The sequence below is a fragment of the Lissotriton helveticus genome, chromosome 12 (genome assembly GCF_964261635.1).
Source record: "Lissotriton helveticus chromosome 12, aLisHel1.1, whole genome shotgun sequence".
Classification (NCBI taxonomy): domain Eukaryota; kingdom Metazoa; phylum Chordata; class Amphibia; order Caudata; family Salamandridae; genus Lissotriton; species Lissotriton helveticus.
Genome location: NC_136073.1, coordinates 894,607,513 through 894,634,184, shown reverse-complemented (window position 1 = coordinate 894,634,184; position 26,672 = coordinate 894,607,513). Strand labels below are relative to the sequence as shown.

Below are 26,672 nucleotides of genomic sequence, written 5' to 3'. Positions count from 1 at the left end.
TGCAGGTTAAGGTCCCCTAGGAGAGTAAAGTGTGGGTAACGAATGAGGAACTGACCTAGAAAGTCACTGAGGGAATCAAGAAATCTTGTTGTACTGCCTGGGGGGTGGTAAATTAATCCTCCTGAGAAGGAGGAGGTCGGGTTTAGTTTAATGGAAAATCCGAGTCCTTCTATGCCTTTGAGGGGGTCTAGGTTGAATGTATGGCATTTAAAGTGGTTTCTTAACACCAATGCCACTCCCCCGCCTCTCCCCTTCAGCCTGTCCTGCCTGAAAATGGTATAGCCTTGTGGGATGGCGATGGCTAGGTCTGGATTACTGTTATCAGTAAGCCAGGTTTCGGTAATGAGGAGGCAGTCAAGATCTAATTCGAGGATAAGATCTTTGATGTCTTGGCGGTGGTTGCACATAGAGCGAGCGTTGATCAGCCCTCCTTTAAAGTGCGAAAATATGTGGACCAAGTCGCCTGGGGAGGTCTTCGTCGTGGCTGGGGACCCTGCAGAGCTCCACCTACAGAGCTTGCAGCTAAAGTGCCCTTTGATGTTGCTCATTTCTACCTTGCAGGTGCAGCTATTTTCTATGCGTAGACTATGAAGATAGTCGGGCTGATACCTTATAGTGGAGGGGTCTTGTCCTGAGCTTCCTGCGCCTGGCGCGTTCTTGGCGCGGACGGGCGCAGATGGGCTTGCCTTAGGGCCCAATGAACCCCATGCCTCCGGTCCAAAGCTTTCTATGGGAGCCAAGGTTGAAGCATTCCTCGTTTTATTCTTAGGAGAAGCCTCTATGTTGATTGGATCCCATTATAAACCACAACACATACAGTAAAGGTCTGGGTTTCTCATCCTTTCTAATCTCTCCCCTTGCAACAGCTTCAGAACTCAAGGACAGAGAACTGACATTGGATAGTAAGATACAAATAAAAATATTTTAATGAAAAAACGAAATCAGACAAACAATAGAGTGGCACATGATAATAATTGAGCAAAGTGCTAAGAGAAATATTTAAATATTCACACAGATTGTCACGCAGAATATATCATTTGTGATTGTAACAGACACTTGGACCCAGTTGGGAACCAATAGATGGCACTTTTGGGTGGGAGTTCAGTGCGATGGAGTTCCTGTGACCTGCAGCAATGCATCAGCATCCCACTAAGGCAACCTTTGTCCAAGAGAACACACAGCTCAGGGTCAGTGGCCTGCAGCGCAGCCCTGTAGACCACAGCACGGTACACACCGTCATCTGCCCCACGAAGGGTGCACACCGGAGCTGCATCGTTCTAGGGCGGAAGGAGACCCACTAAAGTAGTGACAACTGGCCTGAGTAGCAGCTGGGCATAGTGAGTGGAAAGAGCTTCTTCCATTGGCCAGTTGTGGTTATTTTCATTCGCTCAAACAGTTCCTTTTTTCCTTCACAGACTCATCTACAGGACCATTAGAGTGAGCTATGTCACCGAAGGCACTTGAACTGGATCAGAGTTCTCCTAACTCCTTACGCAGCAGAGATGAGCGTGAAGTGATACCTGGTGACCTGTTCTGCTTTCGGCACAGCTGCCCTGGAGATGGACATTACTGGCCATGGACTACAGATTGAGCAGCTCAGGTCTTGGATCTTGGCTAACTGCTCCTAAGAGCCTTTGGCCTCCGATCAGCTCCCACACGACAGATGTGGCAACCAAGAGGGAGCCATTCAGAACAAGCTCACAAAAGCTGATCTCCTTCCAGTGGAGCAGCTCTCACAGTCCTTCGGTTTGTTTTGGGTCGGCAGGGTCAAACTACAGTGTCCCCTTGATACTGACCGCTACGCATCCCATTCCTGCAGTTTTCTATACATGTCAAAGGCAGTCCGTTGTGGTTTGACGCGTGCTTGAAGCTTCAGAGGGGGCAGCCCATCTGTGGCAAGGTACGGCACTTCCCAGAATACGTCAGACGCCTTATAGAACATCATCAGGTCAGGGGCCTCCGTGACGCTCTCCTGAAATAGAAAAATAAGAAGGATGAAATCACATGAGCTCTACACTGGAACCGGATGTGTGCTTCTAAAACAACAGAAGAGGAAGAAGCTAGAGGCATGCTTGAATCACACAGACTCGGTCGCAGATCACACTGCGTCAGAACTATAATGAGTAACAGCTGTTGACGCTGTTAACCATGAAGTAACCCAAAGAACAAAAAATGGATAATAAAGAAACTTTCTTCCCATTGCTCATCCTGACCTGTCAAACCCTAAATCATGGCCAGGCTTCTCCGCAAGGTCCAGGCCACAGAGACGGGTACTCGCCTATACAAGCTGTGATCCCACATAGGATCTTCTATAGAGCCAAGGCGCACAGGATTGTCGAGATCACAGAGGGCTAAACCTACACCTGGACTGGATTTTCAAGACGGACTGACCAACATAAACATCAAGCCTTGAGTGACTACCAAAGCAAGCAGCAGTGTCAACAAAAGGTATGAATCCAGTTCCATGGGGCGGCTTTGCAGCATGACGAATATTACTCAAGAGTGTCTCAGCTGCAGCCTTACCTTTAGTCGAGGGAGCCCTTGAACAGGGATCAGCACCTTCTGGGAACTCAATTTCAGTCAAAATGCCCAATGCAAACTACCTTGCTTTCTAGCACCTTTCTTGGACACCTGATCCATAAGCTACTGAATGTTAACTTGTCAGAGCTTGAGGTTATGCAGATTTACCGGTGGAAGCAGTGAGCATAGGAATAACAACTAGAAATTGAGGGATTTATGTGAGCAAAAAGACTGGACTCAGCAGGGTCAAGAAAGTCCTGACCAAGCCGCCTGAGGCAAGGAAAAGAAAACCCTTTGCAGGAGATTAGTTAAGGCTTCTGCTGGACAGTAGCTCTCACTTAGACAGATAATCAAGCGGCCATCTTGAAACTGGGAGCAACTTCTTCATTAACCAAAAACCATCACACAAGTTAGCACCTGCAAGCAAGGATAGAAAAAGAGGACAAAAACGTGGTAATAGAAAAAAGACTAGGATAGTAGCAGCAAACGAAGAGAAATGAAAGAGGACAATCAAGCCAGTGGAAAGGGTAAAGGGATCACAGCTATCATTTAAGAAAGATAATAAGGCGGCCATACTGAAACATGGAAGGATAGAAACGAGAAACACTAAAAGATTTACACGGACTAAACTATTATTATGACGGACGTTTACACAGAGCGTGAAGGCATGAACGCGCATGTCATAATATGCCCCCCCAAGATTTCCAAGAACGCAGCCAAAAAGGTCAAACACAACCTATTAAAGAAAAACCCTGAATCACTGTTCTTGGACCCCTCGTTTAACACAGGTAGAGGCATTATCATAAATGACCTGATATTTTTCACTAGAAGAACGGCGACCTGGCGGAATGTCGTGACAAAAAGGCTTAATATAGAAAATATAACCAACATCCCACACGGCACGAAAATTAGGAGCAAAACATCAACATTGTGCAGAGCTGTCCTAAACATAACTATATATAAAAACGGAATTGTGCTCATTCAAGCAGCTGACAGGGAGTTAGAAAAATTCAACAACGTGTTCTCAACCTTAAAAATAGAAGTAGAAAACGCAAGATCCCAGCCACATCTAACCCAACGAGAAGACACTATAGTCCCTGTCCTAAACATAACTATATATAAAAACGGATTTGTGCTCATTCAAGCAGCTGACAGGGAGTTAGAAAAATTCGACAACGTGTTCTCAACCTTAAAAATAGAAGTAGAAAACGCAAGATCCCAGCCACATCTAACCCAACGAGAAGACACTATAGTCCCTGACCGTTCCTCCAATACTGATGGCTTACCAAACATAAACCTTCAGGATCCACTACAACCAACACATCAAGGAGTCATATCAAGAACAGGAAGAACTCAATCCGGGAATGTCTCAGGAAGAACCGTAGTGAGCACACAATATACAATCATAACCCAGGAAGCTCAGATAGAAGACCCAATGCCACCTCTTAATATCAGGAAGGTCTCAGGAAGTAATGATATGAAAGCACGATATGAAAATGGCAACAGAAAACAACACCTGAAACTACACCCGACACCTCGAGAAGACGCGACGGTCCCGAACCATACTACCAACACTGACGACATAACAAACAAACCACCAGGACCCGCTACATCCAACACATTCAGGAGTCATATTGGGAACAGGAGGAACGCAGTCAGGGAATGTCTCAATAAGAACAGAATTGCTCACACAATATACAAACATAACCCAGGAAGTGGCACAGATAGAAGATCCAACGCCGCACCATAACATCAGGAAGGATATAGAAAGAGTTGAACTGAGAGCACAATATGAGAACAACAGCCAGAAACAATCGCAGAAGGAAGAGCTGACACCTCTCGACAAGGAAGGAGGCGACAAGGAAACCAATGTAACTACTGGTATAGAAGACAGCACGACTCCCTCACCCCACACCAACACTACACAAAGGTCTTCTAGAGTTGATCTGAGAGAACAATATGAGAATAACAGCCAGAAACAATCGCAAAAAGAAGAGCTGACACCTATCGACACGGAAAGTGGCGACAAGGAAACCACTGCAACTACTGGTATAGAAGACAGCACGACTCCCTCACCCCACACCAACACTACACAAAGATCTTCTAGAAAGGCACAAAGAAGTTATCCCACGAACATGGTTGAGAGAACACCAAGCAAAGAGGACGACCCGAACAGATGCAGAGCCGACAACAGAGATAATGACATGAAGAGGGGTCCTGTGAGGAGAAAAAAAGGTAAACTCGGAAAAGCAAAACAAGGTCACAGAAAGAAGAGGATGAACGAGCCTAATACCTCATCCCAGACGCTAAGAGAAATCAAAGAACTTCAAACCCAAGTAGATAATATTCTAAGCACAGTTCAAGCAATGAAAAAGGTGCTGGAATTCACAGTAAGCTCTCACACCAAAGCTAAGTGAAAGGAGAACTAATCTTAACAACTTACAGCAAGTCCAACTAATCAACGACACACAGAACACAGAAACAAGGAAAACAGGGAAACCTTTGAAATGCCTACTTCTCAACTGCCGGTCCGCAACAAAACATGCATCAGTTATAGCTGACCTCATCATGAACAAGGAAATTGATGTAACAATCCTGACAGAAACGTGGCTATCGGAATCCTCATCACCTTGTATGGACCTACTTGTACCTCCGCAGTATAATATAGTGAGGCTTGATAGATCAAAAAAGATAGGGGGTGGGATTGCCTGCATTTATAGATCAGAGATAGAGGTCATCCAAGAACTAACTGAACCACTCGAATACTGTGAACACCTAAATCTCAAGATTAGATCAGCAGAGAATCAAAGATGCAACCTGCATGCGATCTACCACCCTCCAGGCAATAATACATCTTTCATAGATCAATTAATGGAAATCATCACTACCAACTCCAATACTGAAACTAACAACATTATTCTAGGAGACTTTAATTTACACTGGAATGATAATGATGACAAACAGGTCAATGCTCTTAAAGACCTTCTAGCGGAGCTAAACCTTAACCAAGCATGCACACAACCAACACACGTGAAGGGAGCTACGTTAGACTGGATAATTTCAAAGACGAACAATACCTCAATTACAGCAATTGAGCCATGCGACTGGTCAGATCACCATGCCATAACCTTCCTGATAAACACTATGAAAAATACCAAAACCAGACAACCTACCAGACACAAGAAATGGATGCGAGATACCAAAGGTCCGAATATGAAATTACTAATAGAAAGTTGTGAGAAGAACCTAAACCCACCAAACAATATGCTGAAAGTGGAGGATCTTACGAATCATTACACTACAACAGCATCGAACATAGTCAATACCACAATGCCACTAAAACTGAAAAGAACAACAGAGAAGATCAAAAATCCATGGTTCAGTGGAACACTGAATGAAGCAAGGCGGAAACTGAGACAGGCGGAAAGAAAATGGAGACAACACCCAACAATGCCCGAACTGAATACCCTCAGAAGAATCCGGAGCGAATACAATAAAAAGATCCTAAATTCTAAAAAGGAATTTATTAGATCCGAACTCGATAATGCCAAAAATAGGCCGCGGAAACTATTCGAGATTTTAAAACAGCAATCTAATAAAGTGGCCAAAACTGCCCAAGAAACGACAAAAACTCAACTAAGTTGTGAAGAGTTCTCATCCTTCTTCACAAACAAGGCTAATAATCTGGAAAGAGAGCTCAGAAAAGAAGCTGACAATATTGATAGTATAGACAACCTTACACCGCAAACAGCTAATATCACCTCGGATAACACCCATATCACAAAAAACATGGCGCAATGGGATAACTTCAAGATACTTGACCAAAATACCGTAGCCAAAACACTATCAGACATCAAACCCAACAACCACTATAACGATCCACTCCCATCAAAGTGCATCAAAGAAATAAATCATATTGTGATTCCCATATGGACGAAAATAATAAACGCCTCCCTATCCCAAGGGACCATTCCAGATTGCCTAAAAACTGGTCAAGTCGTTCCCATCATCAAAAAACCCTCAGCGGACCCAGCAGATCCAAATAACTTTGCCCAGTGACGAACATCCCGATTCTTGCCAAACTAATTGAGAAATGTGTTCAAAACCAATTAAGCCAACACATCACTAACTTCTCGCTACTAGACGATTGTCAGTCAGGATTCAGAACAGGACATAGCACAGAGACAGCGATCCTTCATATTGTCGATGATGCACTACAGGCATTAGACCTTAATCAGACATGTCTTCTTATCCTCCTAGACCTATCATCAGCATTTGATACGGTAAATCATGAGAAATTATTGAACAGGCTCCATGACAGGATGGGTTTGTCAGGAAATGTGCTAAAATGGTTTGAATCATTCCTTCAGAATATAACGCAAAGATTTTTGGTCAATCAATCACTCTCAACATCAAGCCCTAACTCAATTGGAGTCCCTCAAGGCTCTACGTTATCTACATCACTATTTAACCTTTACATTGAAACTCTCACAGAAATCCTTCGAAATTCAAAAATATCCTATCACATGTATGCGGATGATACGCAGATTTACATCAAGATAACATCCATGGAGGACGTCAAGAGAATGATCGAAGCATTAAAAATATCATTACAATGGCTAGCTGACAATCATTTGAAACTAAATGCACAAAAAACAGAATTCCTACTAATCACACCACCAAAGAAACACACAGAAGGGAAAGAATGGTGCAATATGATCACAGCGTTAAACTGTACCCCTACACTAGTAGGTTCAGCGAAATCATTAGGAATCACACTTGATGAGAACCTAAACATGAAAGCCCACATCAAAGCTATGGCAAAAAGCGCACGCTATCACCTGAACTACATTAGAAAAATGAAACCATTCATATCCAAGCCGGATCTCAAACTGGCAGTACAATCACTAGTCATCTCAAGGATTGAATATGGATGTACAACGCTAGCAGGGCTCCCAAAAATATCAACAGCACCTCTAAAGGCATGTTTCAACGCAGCTGCAAGACTGATAACCGGATCGAGAAAATTTGACCACATATCACCGCACCTGAAAGCATTAAACTGGCTACCTTACGAATCCAGAATCCAGCTACAAATGGCATGCATAACCCACAAAGCGATACACCACAACACACCTAAGTACCTGGCTCAGAAAATTAAAATATCCGGAGGAAACAGACCAGCCAGGAGTGCAAAGGAGCTGGTGCTGAGACCAGCCATCTTCAAGAAGAAGAAAACGTACGATAGAGCCTTCTCGGGAGCAGCACCAAGGATCTGGAATTCACTTCCGCCAAGCATAAGAAAAATTCCAGACACTACATCCTTTAAGAGGGAAACGAAGAGCTTCCTAATAAATAAGTTCCTTCCATAGGCTGGGCCCAGGTCAATAGGACACTCGAAAAAGGATTGAAAACAAAAAGCTACCCAAATAATAGCCACTTGGGATTTATTGATTCTATTCCACTTATTTTAGCCAGACTTAAATATATATCACATCTTGTATATATTTTCTGTATAACTACTAATGTAAAATCTCAGACTGTGTCATACCCTGTATATATTTTACTGAATAACGTTTAATGTATAATGTCTATCTATTGCTACTTTATGTACCTACCTCTTAACATTGAGAAAATCTACAAATTCTTGTCTATAACTACCTCATGTAATGTAAAGCGCTCTGATACCTAAGAGTCTTTTTCGCGCTATAGAAAACTCTTAAAATAAATAAATAAATTAAATATAATAAATAAATAAATAAATAGTAGATGGGAGTGACAAAAATGTATTTACAAGAAAGAAGTCCAGCAAAGATGGTGATTGCAGAACGGTTTGCTAATGTCACCACATTTATGAGTGGCGAGATTAGTCGGACCTAAGTGTGCTCCCCAAAAAACATCAGCAGCTATGCTCCAAGGAACTTGGTAAAGACACCGGGAGCAGACTTAAGTCTAAATGGAACAACCATAAACTTATAGCCCACTACTTGGGAAATTCCATCAACAGGATGGGAAATCTGGCTTCATGCAGTTCTATCGAGTGCATAAAGTCACCTAGGCGAGATCATCTTTCATTTGACAAGTGAGCATGAAGGAGACTTTTGACTATGCTCTTGTTCAGTCTTTCTTCTTCTGCCTCCACGTCCATTTCTTGATGGACCCCCCCACCCCCCTCTTAGGGTATTTGAAGCTTGAGGGAGCACCATCACCGTGCCCACCTCACCTTCACTTGTGGGATTTGTTCAATTTCTCTTCTTCTACCCTCCATGCCTATTCCCTGAGGGATCCACCCCTCACCCTAAGGGTGTTTACAGCTTGATGTGGGCACAATCACCGTGCCCGCCTTCACTTGTGGATATAGTTCAGTCTCTTCTTCTGCCCTCCATGTCGATTCCCAGAGCAAATTTGTAACCATCACTCTGTGTGAACCAGAGTGCGACTTAATTCACAAAATGCACTATAAGAGTCATGTCTTAAGAATAAAAAGAAACTTAAAACTTTAAAAAACAAAAGCCAAAAACCCCCCCACAAATACTCTTAGGAAATATAAGCGGAAGTAAAACGTGAAATGCAAAGAGTGATTGCGTTGCTGAAGCAGATTATCTGAAATGTTTCACAGTCAGGGTTGGGAAACAGATCAGTTTTGCCTGCACAGTTAAGTACACGCATTCAAAGTAAGTTTGTAATTCCCCACCCCACCTCAACCCGTGGACTGAAAGTAGAAATCACAGCCCGAAGTGGGGGTGCTCCTCTCTGTACCCAGAGTCTGCTGCGATCTCTCTTAGGCAGTCGTTTGATCCTGAAAGATCAGTTCCCACATTAATGACAGATCCCAAAGGCACGTTGGGACAGACCGCCTCATATAAAACACATGGACCTTCTAACATCTTTGAAAAGGTTAACGAAGAGACCTACAGCTCAGTAACACTGAAATGGCGCGACTGTTACATAAAGGCGGACTTCAGGTGACAATCAAACCCAGCCCTGTACATAGTCAATTTAAGACTAAATAATCCAGAGACCAAAGGGGTAACAGACACAACATCAAGTCCAATGTGATGGACATTCCCTTGAGGGGAGATGCCAGCAGGAATTAGCATCACGCTTATTTAACATTCGTAGGAACATCTACCAACAAGGGCCTCGATGACTACGTTTGGTAAATAGGTGATGGAGCAAATAATGTCGCGAGCGATTAGGCCAGCGGTTCTTAACCTTTTGTCTTCTGCGAAACCCCACTACTTCACTATTGGAAGCAGGGGACCCTGGCCTAATTCACTTCCAAGCTACAAACCTAAATAAAAATAATACAGAAAAAAGCATACATCAAACAACTAAACAAATTATGAACATTTTTCGTTAATTCTCAACAGAAAAATAGAATTATTTTAATTTTAATGGAGAAGTTGGAACCTTTAGTTTTATTTCTAAAATACAAAGCAATATGCTGGATTCTAGCATATCACACTATTTTTTACTCATAGTGCATCCTCTATTTTTACTGGTGCATGCTCGTGCTTAAGTCAAGACGACAATTCAGCTATACTATGGTTGGCTGAATTTGTGCTGCTTCCAAAAAGCAAGCTTACAATACGAACTTCATTTTAAAGTTTCAACTCCTTCACATTTACAGAGTAACATTTTCAGCTGTACATTTAGCTTTTTTATGTGTATATAATTTATTAATCTGCTAATAATATTACATTTTATAAACCGTTGCAGACCTCCTGAGTAACCTTCACGGACTTTCAGTGGTCTGCGGATCACAGGTTAGGGATCACTGGACTAGGCCATCATTAACGGTGTAGCTTTGTAGGACATGGCGGTCATGGACGTCCCAAACAGGTAGATGAATGCCAAGGCTTGTCGAAGAGACAGCAGATGAGGAAGGCATCAATAATATTTTGAACTTTGCCAATCTATGGGAGAGTTTTGGCAGTGAGGGTCTCTGTGATAAGGAGGACCTAGACCAGATTTGTAGCTCATACCAAACCACAGACATTCATCTGATAACAGAGGAAAACTCAGACTTCCTTTTAAGACCTTTGCTTTTCACTTGCACGTTCCCACCTGAACCGTAGGACCCACAGGACTCCTCAGAAGAAAAGCATCAGGCGCGTGTGTACAGAGAACAGGAACTTACTCTACCTGCCTTTGGGGGAGGCAGAGAAAAATGTTTTGCAGAACTTGCAAACCTGCTGAGTGTGATGAGTACAAACAATGAAAACACTCCATATGAAGATCACAAGTGTAGAAGTTTTTAAGCCTACAAGATATGAATCGAACGTGACCTTTCTATTTAAAAAAATAATGTCTGAGTTCAAAGACTCCGGAAAAAAGGATTCGGGGGGGGGGGGGGGGGGGGGGGGAACAGCAGAAATCAGAATTTCCCCTAACTATCCACCCAGGAACAAACATGCCCCTTAGTTAGGGGCTACAACTTAGGGAAAAAAGGTGAAAGGTAACATCATGGCCCCTTCAATGAAGAATTTCTATAGATAAACTCCTGCTCGGTCAGTCAGATTCTCGTCTTGAGAAGATGTTAGGTTATATGCATTTGTAGAGCGTTTCTAATCAACCGTGTGGGTATCTAGGTGCCGAGTAGGGCAGTATCCTTGGTTATTTCGAGTCGGCATAGGACATGGGCTGGGATTATGATATAGAGGGCGTTTCCGTAATCAAATCTACTTGTGATAAGAGCCTGGGTGACCGTTCGTCTGGTGTTCAGTGGGATGCACTTTAATATCTTGCGTAGCATTCGCAGGATGTGAAAGCATGTTGAGCAGACGGCGTTGATGTGTCTGCTCATGGAGAGGTCGGCGTCCAGTATGACCATGAGATTCTTGGCATGGTCTGCAGAGGTTGAGAGGGGTCCACGTTCGGAGGGCCACCAAGAGGTGTCCCAGGGGGTGTGGTTGTTGCTGACGATAAGAACTTTTTTTTTTTTTGAAAGTTTTATATAGCGCGAACAAGATCTTTGCAGATATCAGAGCGCTTTACAAGGGCATGGGGGTAAAAAATACAAAGTAATAAAGCGTATATACAGAGTAATATATGAGGTAGTTAGGTACAAGGTGCTAGTTACATAGGTGGGATAAAGGACATGAGGTAGATAACAGGTGAGGTAGTGTCGGTACACAGTGTATAGACAGACAATTGCGTCAATAGTATAAAGTGCAATAATAAGGAGCATATACCTGCTTAAACGTGTTTAGAATATTTAGAGTTTAAAGGAGGGTACAGTTGAGGTAGGTGTGAGCAGGGTGTATAGTCCCACAGGTGCGAGAGTAGTAAGGAACGTTGAGATGGAGAGGGTAAAGTGTGCAAAGTCAACCAGGTGCGTCAATAATATAACAATATAACAATATACATAATCAACCAGGTGCATCAAACATTATAACAAAATACAAAGAGTGAGCGTATACAGTTAGGTTGAGGTAGGTGTGAGCAGGGTGTATAGTCCCACAGGTGCGAGAGTAGTAAGGAACGTTGAGATGGAGAGGGTAAAGTGTGCAAAGTCAACCAGGTGCGTAAATAGTATAACAATATAACAATATACATAATCAACCATGTGCATCAAACATTATAACAAAATACAAAGAATGAGCGTATACAGTTAAGTAATTCGAAAACACGGGTGGCACAGTAGACCAAGGTCGGGAAGGACTTGCAAGGCAGATTCATGAGTGATACGGAGCAATAGATCATGTGTATTTTGCCATGAGGATTGCTTTAACTTCCCTCTTAAAGATTGTTTCGGAGGAGATGAGCCTTGTTTCCGGAGGGAGTGAGTTCCAGATCCTGGGTGCCATTCCTGAAAAGGAGCGTTTATAAGTTTTTTCCTTCCGAAATCTTCGAGGTTTCAGCAAAAGATTGTTTGTGCCTCTAGTAGTTCGGGAGCCACCCGAAATTGTCAGCTTTTGAGTGAGATAGGCGGGTGAATTCCGGTGCACAGCCTTGTGTGTCATGCAAGCGATTTTCAGTTGTATTCTGGCTTCAAAAGGTAGCCATATCAGTGATTTAAAGTCCGGGGAGATGTGCGAGTGTTTTTTTGAGCCAGTGACGAGTCTCGCTGCGGCGTTAAGGGATGCTCTTAGGGGTGCCGTTGTAGTTAGGGGGAGCCCGCAGAGGGCGGTGCTACCGTAATCTATGTGCGGGATGACTATAGATTGTATTGCAGTTTGGAAGTCTTTGGCAGGGAGGAAGGGTTTGAGTTTCCTCAGGGTATTGATTTGAAGGTTCGCTCCTTTGGTTGCCTTGCTGATGTGCTGCTGCATGTTGAGATTGGTGTCCAGTGGTATGCCTAAAGATTTTGCGGAGTCAACTACGATGGGCTGTACATTTAGAGCCGTTAAATGCTTAAGCCATGTTTGAGCCGTGGATATTTTAGCGGGAGGTGAGATCAGGAGGAACTCGGTCTTCAGAGCATTGAGTTTGAGGTGATTCTCAGAAAGCCAGGATTGGGTGTTTCTGATTGTGGTGTTCAGAAGCATGATGTCCTTGGGAGATTGTATTTTGAGATAAAGTTGGGTGTCGTCGGCATACATGTGAAAGTGCACATTAGATGCCTGTAGCAACGTAGTGAGAGGTTCCATAACTAGGTTGAACAGTGTTGGGGAGAGGGAGGATCCTTGAGGGTCGCCTAGCGATACAGGTACCGAAGAGGACAGCAGGTTGTTGCTTTTGAATCTTTGTGTCCGGTTGTGTAGGAATGAGGTGAACCACTTTAGAACAGTCCCAGATATGCCCATTCTTGTGTTTAACAGTTCGAGTAAGTTCTCATGTTTAACTGTATCGAATGCTGCGGAGAGATCCAGAAGGATGAGGAGGCAGGTGTCGTTTTGGTCTAGGATTTGGAGGGCATCGTCCACTATGTGAGTCATGGCAGTTTCGGTGCTGTGCCCTGCTCGGAAGCCTGACTGATGAGCGTTTAGGAGATCAAACTTATCTATGTGTTTAGTCAGTTGTTGCTGTACACATTTTTCCAGCAGTTTGGCGAGAGTGGGAATGTTTGTAATAGGGCGGTAATTGTTTAGATCAGTGGGGTCTGCTGTTGGTTTTTTTAGTAGCGGAGTGACTTGCCCTACTTTGAGGGCGTTGGGGATGGATCCTTGTTGAAGAGAGCTATTGATAATCTTTGACCAGAGTGGGAGAAGCCAAGGAGAAAAGTCCTTTACAGCGTTAGCAGGAAGGGGGTCGGAGAGGTGATTGGAAGGTTTCAAGGTGTTGAGCAGTCTGCCAATTTCCTCTTCGGAGTAGGTGTCAAAGGCTGACCAAGTAGCATTGTTCGTTGTTGAGGCACTGCTGTGTGTCGGGGGTTGGAGTACAGGATAGCGTCATTGAGGAGATCGCTTCTTATTCTCTCAGTTTTTTGGATAAAGAAGGCAGAGAAGTCTTCGCAGGAAGGAGTATCGCCCATAGGGCTGGGTGTCTGGGGTTGCTCTTTGCATTGTGTTCTGACTAACTCAAACAGTTTTTTTGGACGGTTTTTAGCTTGGGCGAGTTGGAGGCTGAAGAAGTTTCTTTTTGAGCGCTTTATTTTCCTGAAGTAGGCGTTTCTCTGTATCTTTAGACTTTTTAGGTGCACTGCAGAAGGGGCTGATCTCCAGGTGCGCTCTGCCATTCGCATGGCTCGTCTATCCTCATTGAGGCTACCGTCATACCATGGGTTGGAAGTCTTCTTGGACGAGACTCTTTTCAGTTGCATGGGCGCCGCCTCATTGATTATTGTGGACATAGTATTGAGATAGTAGTCAGTCAGAAGTTGAACGTCTGATACGCCGGGAGGGGGAAGTAGGCGATTGCAGCTGTTAGGCGGTAGGGAGTTTGGATTGAGTTTCTTCAAGTCTCTTTTCCACACATTGTGCTTAGGGGGTTGAACTGAGTTAAGTCTGATTTTTTCCTTGATGAGGAAGGAGACAATGTAGTGATCTGACCCGTCACAAGGTTGGATTGATTCCAGTTGAATAGCGCCCTCTTTGGAGATGATAAGGTCAAGGGTTGAACCTCTCTTATGGGTCGGGTTATTGCATATTTGGTTGAGATCAGATGCGTTGAGAAAGCTTTTGAGGCTGTTTACCACTGCGTCATTGCTGTCATTCCAGTGGAGATTGTAGTCGCCAAGGAAAATTTGGGTGTGCTGCCGTCCTGAGTTGGCTGATATTGTATCCATGAGTTGTTGGACGAAGGAGAGATTGTCCCCAGGTGGGTGGTATATAATGTGGAGTGAACATACCGGTTTGCTTTCGCTGATGATATCGAGGCAAAGGTATTCACAGGAAGTAAGAGAGGGGACGGCCACTTTGGAGACTGAGAGGTTGCTTCTGTAGATGCAGGCAATTCCACCGCCTGTCTTTATGGCCCTGTCAAGTCTAATGATACAGTAGTTGGGCGGGACTAGGATATCCAGTATAGGTGTGGAGGAATCAGACAGCCACGTTTCAGTCAGAATGGCTAGGTCCAGTTCCCGGGACGTGATGAGGTCGGCGACCTCCGTGGAATGTCTTTGGGCCGATCTGCAGTTGAGAAGTATGCATTTAAGGCTAGGGGTGCAAAGGGTGGAGGACGATTCCGTAATGAGGGGTACATTAGTGAGGTTGTTGGGGACAGCGCCTCTGTTGTTATCCTTTTGTTGCCTAAGGGGGTTGGATATAATCGTTGGGATGGACATGTTGTTGGTAGCTAGTGGCTTTTGGGGAGCCGGGTCGTAAGAGTGGAGAAGGGTGTGTACGTCATGGTCAGAGATCGGGTTGGAGGTGCGTCTGGGGCGATTGGTGGTATTGCAAGAGGGGGTAGAAGTCCAATGTGGGGGGAGATGTGTGTTAAGGCGAGTAGGGTGAGAGGAGGAAGTGTTGTTAGGAGGAGAAGGGGGAGTACTGCGCTTGGTAGTGACGAGATTGCAATTGTTACTGCGATTGTTGGTATTGCGAGGGGGGATAGAGGTCCGGTGTGTGGAGTGTTGTGTGGTAGGGCGGGTAGGAGGTGAGGGGGAAGTGGTGTTAGGTGTGGTAGGGGTGTTGATGTGGGGGTGTCTGGGGTGTGTGAAGAGCAACTCTTTAATGGAGTGTACTTCTTCTTTCAATTGGAGGAGGGTAGACATAATAGTGTCCAAGGTGATGATGGGTGCGTTGACCGGGGGTAGTCCGGGTGGAGAGTCGGAACTGATGAGGGTGTTGGGGGCGTTGGGGGCGTTAGCGAGAGGGCAGGTGTTTGGAAGCGCATCCGTGCTAGGGGGGGAGCGGAAAAAGGGGGTGATGTGTAGGCTGGCTGTTGTGGGGGAGGATGTGGGGTATTGAGGAGTGAGCGAGGGGGGTGGGAGGTTGATGGAGGGGTGCAGGCTAGGTGTGGTGGGAGTGCTAAGTGTGGGGGGGGCAGAAGTCGGAGAGAGAGACATGTTGTGTGTGGTGCCATTGGGGGAGAAGGGGTGCTCCGAGAAAAAATGTGCGGGGGAAGGTATGGGAGTGCACAGTGTGGAGGGGGAGACAAGAGGAAGAGCGGAGGTACGAAGGTTAGTAGGAAAGCTGGGAGAGCGAGTGGTGTGCGTAGGGACTAGGTCTATGTCTGTGAATGAGGGGCGGGGAGGGGTAGCTGCGAGGGGCAGGTGATTGACTGTGGAGCAGGGTGTGAAGGTGAGGTGTGTGTCTTCTTGCTGCTGAACTGTGTTAGGGGAGTTAAGGGTGGGGGCTGTGACGTTAGGGGAGGTGGGACAGGGGGTGATCTGCGTGTAAGTCCGAGTGTTGGAAAGGTGCTCTTTGAGAGAGGGGAACATGTTGTCCAGTAGTTCCAGGTTCCTGTCTATCGCTTGAATTAAAACAATCCCGTTGTTGTAAATAGTGATGGTGGTTCTGCCTGGGAGGAGTTGGGACGATGTGATGGAGAGTGTTAGGCCATGTGCGGATTTCCTGGTGGTGGAGACTGTGAATAGGGAAAGGAACACTTTTTTCCATTGCGCTCTGCGTGTGGTGTGGAAAATGATGTCGGTGTTCAAGGGTCCATTGACCGATGAGAAGTAGGTGTCGGCAAAGGGTGTTTCTGGGTGGGACCTAAGGAAGTCGTGTTTAAATCGTTTAGTAGATTTTTTGGTGAGAGAGGAAGGGTAGTTTATTTTATATGTGTGTTTGCCAAAGAGTTCCATGTTGATATGGTAGCAGTGTAGCGCGGGGTGGGTGAGCAGTCGTGTTATGCCGGAGCAAGGTGCATATGCAAGCCCAACAGGTTATCTGGGTCAGAAATCAGAACATTAGTGATCTTGGAGAGCAATCAAAATACATGAGATAGCAATCGGTGCGACCCAGGAGAAAGTGAAACTGGGTGCAGGTTACAAAGGTGAGCAAAATACCGGTAAAAATATAATATTGATAGAGGTAGTAGTCGGTGCAGTACAGGTTATAATACCACTACATAAAAACAGATAGTTGTAGTCTATGAGCACCTACAAATATATGAAGTAGCAATTGATGTATTACAAGTAAAACAATTACATAACAACAGGTTATAGGACCAATACGTAAAACCAAAAATAAATGTATACTGTGAGCACCCAGGAATATATGTTGTAGTAGTCGGTGCATTACCGGTCAGAAAGCAAATGCATAAAAACAAGATAGATGTAAAAATGCTGCAATAGAAGGCAGCCACTATCACAAGAGCGAGTCGATGCAGGCTAAGAGGGGTGTGCGATAGTAGAACTTAGTCTATGTGTCCGGTTCTCAGGACATGCTCCAATAATGAGATTGACTAGTCCAAGATGGCTGCCACTGAGAGAGATCAGTCTAAAGTGGTCGCCAAGAAGGGGGAGTCGGAGGCAGTAGTCCTCTGTTTGTTTTTCTTGCTTTGAGGGCAGGGCAGGGCCTTCTGGGAGGGAGTCTTATCTCTATGTTGGTGAACCTGCGTGGAGGAGTTATGCCGAGGAGCCTCGTGGGCGTCTGGAGGTACAGGCAGTGATTTATGTTTTCAGTTAGTGACCCCTGCCCTTATGAACAATGGCGGTTTAAAAATGTGGGACGAGTGGAGAAAATAAAATACCTTTGGTTTTATGTTGTGCTGGAGGCAGTTGTTTTTCATCCAGGCAGCGACGTTGCTCATGCAGTTGGCATAGGTTGCTGTGGCAGTGCTGGTTGAGTTGGTAAAGTAGAGGATGAGCTGTGTGGCGTTGGAGTAGGTACTATATTAATGCCGTGGGCTCTGACTATGTCCGCGAGGGCCATCATGTAGATGTTGGAGATTGTTTGGCTGGGTGATGACCCTTGAGGGACTCCGCAGATGAGTTTCTTGGGTTCTGAGGGGTAGCGGGGAAGCGTAAATTGTTGAATTGTGTCCAGGAGGAAGAAGGATATCCACTTGAGGGCCGGTCATCAGATATTCATATGCTGAAGCTTTCTGATGAGTGACTTGTGGGAGACCATATTGCAAGCTGCTGAAAGGTCAAAGAGGATGAGTGCGTCCCTTTCTCCTCAGTCGAGGATGTTTTTAAGGGCTGTATCTGTGCGAAAGCCTGATTGAGAGCTCTCTAGGAGTTGATGGAATTCTAGGCAGTATGCGAGTTGGCTATTGATGGCTTCCTCAATGACTAGCTGGATAGGGCAGAACTGAGATGGGTCTGTAGCTGCTGATGGCGTTGAGGTACGCTGACGGTTTCTTCAGCAGGGCGCCGACTTCTGCATTTTTCCAGCAAAATGGGAATGTGGAGGTGTTGATGATAGCACTGAGTTTTGGGGAAGGAATTGTTTCTTACTTGCTACTTCTTTTCTCTCACAGGGGAATTTCCATGATAGTCACAAGCACTGAATAGACCCGCCCATGCGCGGGACCCCGGAGCAGTTGTTATAATCTCTTCTTAAGTGTAGAATTTTTGCCTTACTTCAGGAAGGCCTGCAAAGACACTTAAGAAAAAGAGACAGGTTATGCAGCCTATTTACCTAGGCTACACTGGCCAGGTTCTTCATCTTGAAGAGAAAATGGGGCCAGAATAAGTACATTTGAGATCATTTTAGTGTAAGTCAGTAGAAATATTTCTCACAAACCCTTTTTCATCTTTATGATAGAGATGAAAGGAGCAGGGCAGAGTAGCCTCATATGCTGCCATTATATGTCTAATAAAGAACATTGTTCCTTTAAGGGGCCAGGCACCACCAGTATCCCATCATGCAAAGCAGGTGGCAGTTACTTCAGTTCTTTTGGAGGCTACTGATGACAGATATGTTAAAAAACAAATCCCCTGTCTCTGAAGGTGGGAGGGTCACTTATGACTATCATGGAAATTCCCCTGCGAGAGAAAAGAAGTTACAGGTAAGAAACCATTCCTTCTCTCGCAGGGGATTTCCATGTATAGTCATAAGCGCTGAATAGAGTAGCAAGCCCATCCCAAAGAAAGTGGCGAAACAGACAGAGAGAAACACTTGAGGACTCAAGAAAAAAGATTCCCGAGTGAAGCTTGCCCTACTTGAGCGTCTGATCTAGTGTCGGAATCTAGGCAGTAATGCTTTGTAAATGTGTGTACTGACCTACAGGTAGCTGCTTTACAGAGCTCTGGAATTGGGATATTACGTAATAAAGCCGTAGTGGTTGGTTTTCCCCTAGTGGAGTGGACCCTGGGTTTGGCTGAAAGGCTTTAGTTAGCTTTCTGAAAACATAATAGAATGCAAGAGACTATCCATCTCGAAATGGACTGTTTTGAAGTAGCCAGCCCTGTTCCGACTGGGCCATAGTTTACAAATAGCTGTTGTGGTTGGTGAATACTCTTCGTTCTATCCAGGTAGAAATTCAGAACTCTCTTTACATCCAGGGAATGAAGGGATCTTTCCGCTGGTGTAGAGGGGTTCTGGAAGAATGTTGGAAGTGATATTATCTGATTGGCATGAAAGTCGGACACCACCTTAGGGAAGAATTTAGGGCGGGTTCCCATAACTATCTTGCTCGAGTGGAAGACACTGTAGGGTTCATGAGAACAAAGGACTTGGATTTCACAAACCCTACGGGCTGAAGTGATCGCCACAAGGAAAGCTGCTTTTCATGAAAAATGTTGGAGAGATGCCTTGTGAATAGGTTTGAAAGGGTCTTGCATAAGGCAAAAGAGCACTAAATTGAACTCCCAGGGGGAGAAGGTCGTCTGATTGGAGGAAAGAAATTTTTCAAGCCCTCTAAGAAATCCTTAATCACCGGGATTCTAAAAAAGGATGTTTTTGAGGGACACTTTCTATAGACAGTCAAAGCTGCTAAGTGAACCTTTAGCAAGAAGTTTTGTAAGCCAGATTTTGCTAAGTGGAGTAAGTATGGAAGAATAACATCTTACTGGTCAGAGGTGGGATCCACGTTTCTGGAAGAACTCCATATGCAGAATCTTTTCCACTTGAATGCGTATGCCGATAGCGTGGAAGGTCGCTTAGCCTCTTTGAGGGTCTCCATGCAGTCCTTTGGCAGATTCAAATGTCCATATTGTATCAGCTCAGGAGCCATGCAGCCAAACTCAGAGGAGAGGCTGGGATGTACTATCTGGCCTCTGAATTTCGTTACCAGATCCAGTCTGCATGGCAGCCGCAGATATGGACGGATGGACCGGTGAAAAAGGTCCATGAACCACCATTGGCGTGGCCATTCCGGAGCTATGAGGATCATCCTCGTTGACGACTGAGCCAATTTGATGAGAAATTCCGGTATCAGGGGGATCGGAGAAAAGGCGTAGACAAACTTCCCAGACCAATTGATCCATAGGACATTCCCCAGAGTTCCTGTCTGGTAGAACCTTGATGCGAAGCTTTGGCATTTTTTGTTTTCTGCAGTGGTGAACAAGTTGACGCTGGGAGTACCCCATTGCTGAAAAACGTCTAGTACCATGTCGTCGTGCAAGACCCACTCATGGTTTTCTTGCAGGAGTCTGCCGAGTGAGTCCGCTTGAGCATTTTGGATACCTGGGAGCTGTACTGCTATGACTGTCAGGCCACTGGGAAGAAGCCACTTCCAGATCATCTGAGACTCGCAGGATAAGACTCTGGACCTTGTCCCTCCCTGCTTGTTGAGGTAATACATCATCGTGGTGTTGTCCGTTTGAACAAGCAGGGAAGGGGTGTTGAATGAGGGGCAGAAAGCTTTCAACGCCAGATGGACTGCCTGAAGCTCCAAGAGGTTGATGTGGTACGAAGCTTCCTTCTCTGACCATTTCTCCTGGATCAGGAGATTGTCCATATGAGCTCCCAAGCCCAGCAATGATGCATCCGTGACAATACTCAGAGGAGGAATCTCCTAATGGAATGGAGTGCCCTGGAGTATATTGGATGGGGAGCACCATCATTTGAGAGACGACTTCACATGGAGGGATAGTTGTAGCTTGTCCTCCCAGTTCCCCGTCAACTGATCCCATTAATCTTCGAGACAGTCTTGTAGAGGTCTCATGTGCAGATGGGCATTCAGTGTGAGGAATATGCACAAAGCCATCGAGACGAGGAGAGAGGCAACTGTCCTGACTATTGGATGGGAAGCTTTCATGAGCCTCTGACACTTCAGAAGGATCGATAAGCGTCTCTCCTCCGAAGCAAACACTTTTGCCTTTACTGTGGCATTAAGGCACATAGATAATGCAAGGTCTGTACTGGGGTAGAGATGGATTTGTCGTGGTTGATCTGAAGCCCCAGCCTCGGTAAGAGGTTACAAGTCCAGTTGAAATTGAGCTGTGCCTCTTGAGGCGTGAAGGCCTTGATGAGCCAATTGTCCAGAAATGGATAGACAAATACCTTGTATCTCCGGAGATGGGCTGCGACTACTGCCATGCATTTGGAGAATGTTCTGGGTGCTGACTTTAGCCCGTATGGAAGTACCCAATACTGGTAATGGTCTTGTCCCACCACGAACCTTAAGAATTTGCGATGCTTTCTGGCAATTGGAATATGAAAGTACGCGTCTTGAAGGTCGATCAAACAGAGCCAATCTCCTTGATGTAATTGAGGATACATTTGGTGTAAAGCCAGCATCCTGAACTTTTCTCACTGAATCCATTTGTTGGCTGCCTTGAGGTCTAGAATGGGGCTGAATTCGTGTCTGTCTTTCTTCTTGACAAGAAAGTATCTTGAATAAATGCCTTGTCCACATTGTTGGTGAGGAATTGGTTCCACCGCCAATTTCTGTAAAAGGATGTGGACCTCCTCTTGTAAGAGAGGAAGCTGAAAGGTGGCTGGCTTCGGAGGGATGAACGGCGGAGAACTGATGAACCGCCGGCAATATCCATTGCGCACAATATTCAGCACCCAGGAGTCTTTTGTTATGTTTTGCCACTCCATCGGGTAATGACATATGTTTCCCCCCACTGGAGTGTGGAACAGAAGAGGGGGAAGTAACGACTCAGGGTTTAGTCCCAGCAGGCTGTTTACCCCCATGAGGGTGTTGCTGGGAGGATCTTCCTCTTGGTTGGAGTCTCTGATATGATTGGTAAGGTCATTGCTGTTGTGACTGGGGGCCACCCTGCTGTCGACCCTGGTACCATGAGGAAGAGTGACCTCTCTGGTAAGGCCGGAAAGATTTTCTCTGCTCTCTAGGCCTTTCCAGGCCCACAGCCTTAAGGGTCTCCATCTCCGCTTTCATGAGCGTTTTCTCTTCATCCACGAGGGATCCAAAGAGAGTGGTGGCCGAGATGGGCAAGTTTAGAATTCTTTGCTGAGCCTCTGGCTTGAGAGGTGAGACGCATCCACGATTGCTGTCGGATACCTATACCGTGGCAGTACTCGTGAGCGACTAGTAGTGAAGAGTCCGCTGCTGCCCTGATCACCTGGTTGGAGACCATCAGGCCTTCGTTGAGGATTTCCATAAAGTCCTCCATCTAGTCCCTGGACAGATGGTCCAGAAATTAGTTTAAGGACTCCCAAAGGGCTCGATCATATCTGCTAGCAAGGCAGTGGTGCTAGCTGCCTTGATGGTCGTTGCAGCTGTTCCGCACATCTTGCGGTCCCCAGAGTCCAGTCAGCGGCTTTCTATATCCGGAGGGACCATGGATGAAGGAGAAGTGGCATGTTGCTTCCTAGCCGCTACCACAATTATGGAATCTGGTGCCGGGTCCGAGCGGAGAAAAGCTGGATCCTACTCTGGAGGTCAATACTTTTTTGAAGTCTCGAAGGAGCTGTTTTTATTGATGCTGAAGTAAGGAAAATCTCCATGGCCGGTTCAAGGAGGCCTAGCACCAGAGGCAACAAGAGTCTAGCAATAGATTTTTGCTGAAGTGTTTAAAAAATAACCAATGTTGTCGGAGTTGGCGTGGATAATGGGATATTCAGTTTTGTAGCACCCTTTATTAAGACTTCTTGAAAAGTCGAGATATCATCCACTGGTGAGATTCGTGGAGGTGGAGAGTCAGTCAATGTTGGGGAGTATTGACCTGTAGATGTACAAGATCTTGAATGATGGTGACATCGGTGACAAGACCTTTGGGACGAAGTAGAGGAGAAACGATGGCGCTGGTGTCCAGAGCGATGGCGTGATCTAGACCTTGACCTCCGTGGCGTTACTGGAGGTGGTGGAGGCGGAGACATTGGAGGAGGAGGAGAAGGTGGAGTTGATGGAGGAGGAGGAGCAGGAGGCAGTGCAAGATTAGACACAGGCAGTGCTGGTGAATGCTGCAACGATGGAAAATGTCACTGAATATTCAGAGTCTGGTGATGAACAGATGCGCCTCCTCTTTTTCCTGGACTCCTTAATTCTGGGAGATGGAGATATAGACTTCGATGTTGAATTTTCGATGTTGTCGATGGTGAGTGCCGACAGCGCTTTGATGTGTGGGAGTGCCTAAACGTCGAGCTACTAGTGTGCCGACGGCGATCTTCGGTGCCTCAACAGCGAGTTCGAAGCTGATCGGTCTCCATACCTTGTAATCAATCTCTGTGACCACTTAGACGTCGACTTGTGAGGTGTATGCCTCGACGTCAAATTTCACTGTCTGTGTCTCGACGGAGACCTACTTGGAGTCTTCGACATCGTCCTCCGGCGCTTGCTCAACGTCGTGTCTTGAATCGATGGCGAGCATGTTGGTGCCGTACCTCTTCTCAATGTCGACTGGGACCGATATCGTCTCTGTGTTCCCCTCTTCTTGGGACACTCTGTGGAAGTTGTTAACAGAGACTTGGTAGAGGTTCTACCATGTCCAAGTCCAGAGGTCCCACCTTCGGTTTGCAGCTTTCTCCGCTCCTCTGTTCCTAATCTTCTCCCGGTCTCTCAAGGTACACTTGGTGAAGTTCCTGCAGTGTTGACATGACTCAGGAACATGACTGTCTGGAAGACAGATGATGCAGACCTCATAGGGGTCTGTCTTGGCCTTCTTTCTCCCACAAGCTGGGCATTTGTCAAAGAGGGATGGCATTTCTTGACAAAATGCTGTTAATTTCTGTCAGGAAAAAACTGAAAAAGGAAGGGAGAAACAAAAAACGTCGAGTGAAACGTCTAAAGTTGAAATTCAATGAAGAATTTTGAAGAAAAAAAACAATTTGGTTGAGCTCAATGCTCCAGGATCCTGTCAGCAGGAGCAGGAAAAAAGTACTGAAGTAACTGCAACCTACTGTGCATGATGGGATACTGGTGGTGCCTGGTCCCTTAAAGGCACAGTGTTCTTTTTTAGACTTATAATGACAGCCTAGGAGGCTACTCTGCCCTGTTCCCTTCAGCTCTATCATAAAGATAAAAAAGGGTTTGTGAGATATTTCTACTGACTAACACTAAAATGATCTCAAATGTACTTATTCTAACCCCTTCTTCTCTTCAGGATGAAGAACCTGGCCAGTGTAGCCTTAAGAAAAAGAGACAGATTATGCAGCCTACTCTGGCCACACTGGCCACAGTGAGGTGACGATAAATTACTCTGAGTAATTTATCGTCACCTCACTGTGGACACCTTTCTGTAACTTTGGTGTCTTCTTTTATTCAATATGTTCTGTTAATATATGTGTTGATTGTATGTAATTTTAGATTGATTTGTCATATAGTCTGATTAATCTCAGTTATCTATATGATTTTTATCATTGTGTTTTATTAAAATATGTATATTTCAAATAGATAATTTCTTGGTTTTTCTGATTGTTCCTTTTGCAATTTTGGTCGGGTCACTTGTTTACTTATTGATAAGACTGCCTAGGAATTTCCTCACATACTGTGTTTACCCTGCCCTAGGAGTCTGCTTAGTAACTACCCAGGGGGTCCTTGTTTTTCTCACATTACTTTCTCCTTAGGGCATGTTTTGTATGCCTGCAGGAGTGTGTTATCGTAGCTTCTGAAAATCACTTAACCAATCTCAAGCTGAACCCTCTCCTCTGCAAGCCGAGGCCTGCATGGATCAGACAAAGATTGTGGGAGGAGAGTGGAATCGCCACATCTGAGTGGGCAGTGCCACCTGGTTCTGTATATTGTGATTTGTATGGATAAGAACACCTTCATCTTTTTCTACATAGACGCTGCATGGATCAAACACAGCATGTGAGAGGAGAGTAAGGTTTCTGCGTCTGGGTGGGCTGCGACACCTGGCTCAATATATTGTGACTTGTATGTATAAGAACAGCTTCATCCTGCCCTATATGAAGATGCCAGCATGCGTAAGACAGAGTGTTCCTTTGGCATCACAAGAGATGTTGGTTAAGTAACTTTTTGGATGCCACAACGTCAGAAGGCTGCTTGAGTATGGGCTGAGGTGTTGGAGGACAGCGATATTGCATCTTCTGGGGGAGTCTGTAAACTCTTGATGTGTACCTGGGACCTAATTTGACGTCATTGTGGGAGCCAGACAGGAACACATTACTTTGTGAAGGTCATTTAAGTATGCACAGGCTCTTAACCCTGCTCCTTACATGGAGGTCTAGGTAGATCGGAACTAGGGCATGCCCTGAGCAATACTTTATCAGAGCATTCATAGGAGTCCATTCACCGACTAGACAACCTGCTGTGTATGATAAAAGCCTTTGTGGATAAAGCGGAGTACAGGTATTAGGAGTACATCATTCCACCTTGCTGGGAGTACCTGCACCTGTTGAGGCCGTACACCCTGCTGCCTGTAAGGAAGCATCTGTGGATCAAGCAGAGTGCGTGCTTCAGGAGTGCATCATTCCACCTTCTTGGGAGTAACTTTACCTGTGCATCCTGTACACCGTGCTGCCTATAGGAAGCCTGTAAGGATCAAACAGAGTGCATGCTTCAGAAGCACAACATCTCACCTTCTGGGGAGTAACTTTACCTGTGCATTCTGTACAAGAGGCTGCCCACCGGAACCCTGAATTGATCAGACACAGAGCATGTCTTAGGTAGCCAGAAGACATCATACCTTTTTGGCGTCGCTCCTGGGTTTGGCTAATTGGATCTTCTGCACCGCAGAGCTCAGCACCTTTTCCACTGACACATCCAAGCTCACCAGCCCCTGGTAGAGCTGCTGGTCCTTGGGAATGTTCATTCCTGTGTGAAAAAGAACAGCACACCGAGGTGATTATTGGGCACTCCGTGCATAATTCAACGTGCCTGGGGAAATCACACAAAATTTATCAAATGAGTGCAGAGCAATGGGCTGTAATGTCATCAGACAGTGGTACAATGAGTTGTTTACTCTGATGGGGACAAAAACCAGGTAGGAAGCCCACTGTCCTATCAGCGCCACTTCTTCCCATTAACGAACCCTGGCTCTGTCCGCTGGGACACCATAGTACGAGTGCTTGGAGCTACTGAGTGAGTGGCTTCAGAGTAGCTTGCTATTAGTTACAGGGCTCAGGGAGATGGTCTAAGAAATCCCTATTCAGTGCGTTCAAGGATGAGGTTCAGGGAAGACCGAGAGTGTTGGAATAAGCATAACATGGTTTGTGTTTAATCTTACATGTGCTCATCAGACAGACCCCCTTATCACTGCCTCTCACCCAGAACCCTCTTGGGCATCTCCCTGCACCTGTAAAAGAAGTGTCATCTCTGCTGTGGTGCCCCAGCAGATATGCTGAAGGGCCCTTCTTTCATCTCTTCGCTTTCACAGCCAATGGACTTCAGCCTTGCATATGTATTGTTAACACAACAAATTCTGTGTTTTTAAAACATTACTGCCAATAATTGTACACAATCAAAAACTATTACACTTTATTAAGTGAGAATTGCTAAGAAACATTGAATTTGGGACAATGATGGCCACTGTTCAAGTTCGTTGTTACTTAGCTCTGGTC

The 26,672-nt window shown here is 45.4% G+C and overlaps 1 protein-coding gene across 2 annotated transcripts in view; it reads right to left on the bottom strand.

Moving 5' to 3' along the window:
* Positions 1 to 903: 903 nt before the first annotated feature.
* The window catches only part of PPP1R35 (protein phosphatase 1 regulatory subunit 35), a 106,765-nt gene continuing 80,996 nt past the window's right edge, over positions 904 to 26,672 (bottom strand). For both annotated transcript variants that reach the window (XM_078669428.1, XM_078669429.1), the window contains 2 exons: positions 25,799 to 25,926; positions 904 to 1,972 (listed from right to left, as the gene is read on the bottom strand). In XM_078669428.1, the coding sequence (XP_078525554.1) occupies positions 1,799 to 1,972; positions 25,799 to 25,926 (302 nt within the window). In that variant the 3' untranslated portion in view covers positions 904 to 1,798. The remainder of the gene's footprint in view (positions 1,973 to 25,798; positions 25,927 to 26,672) is intronic.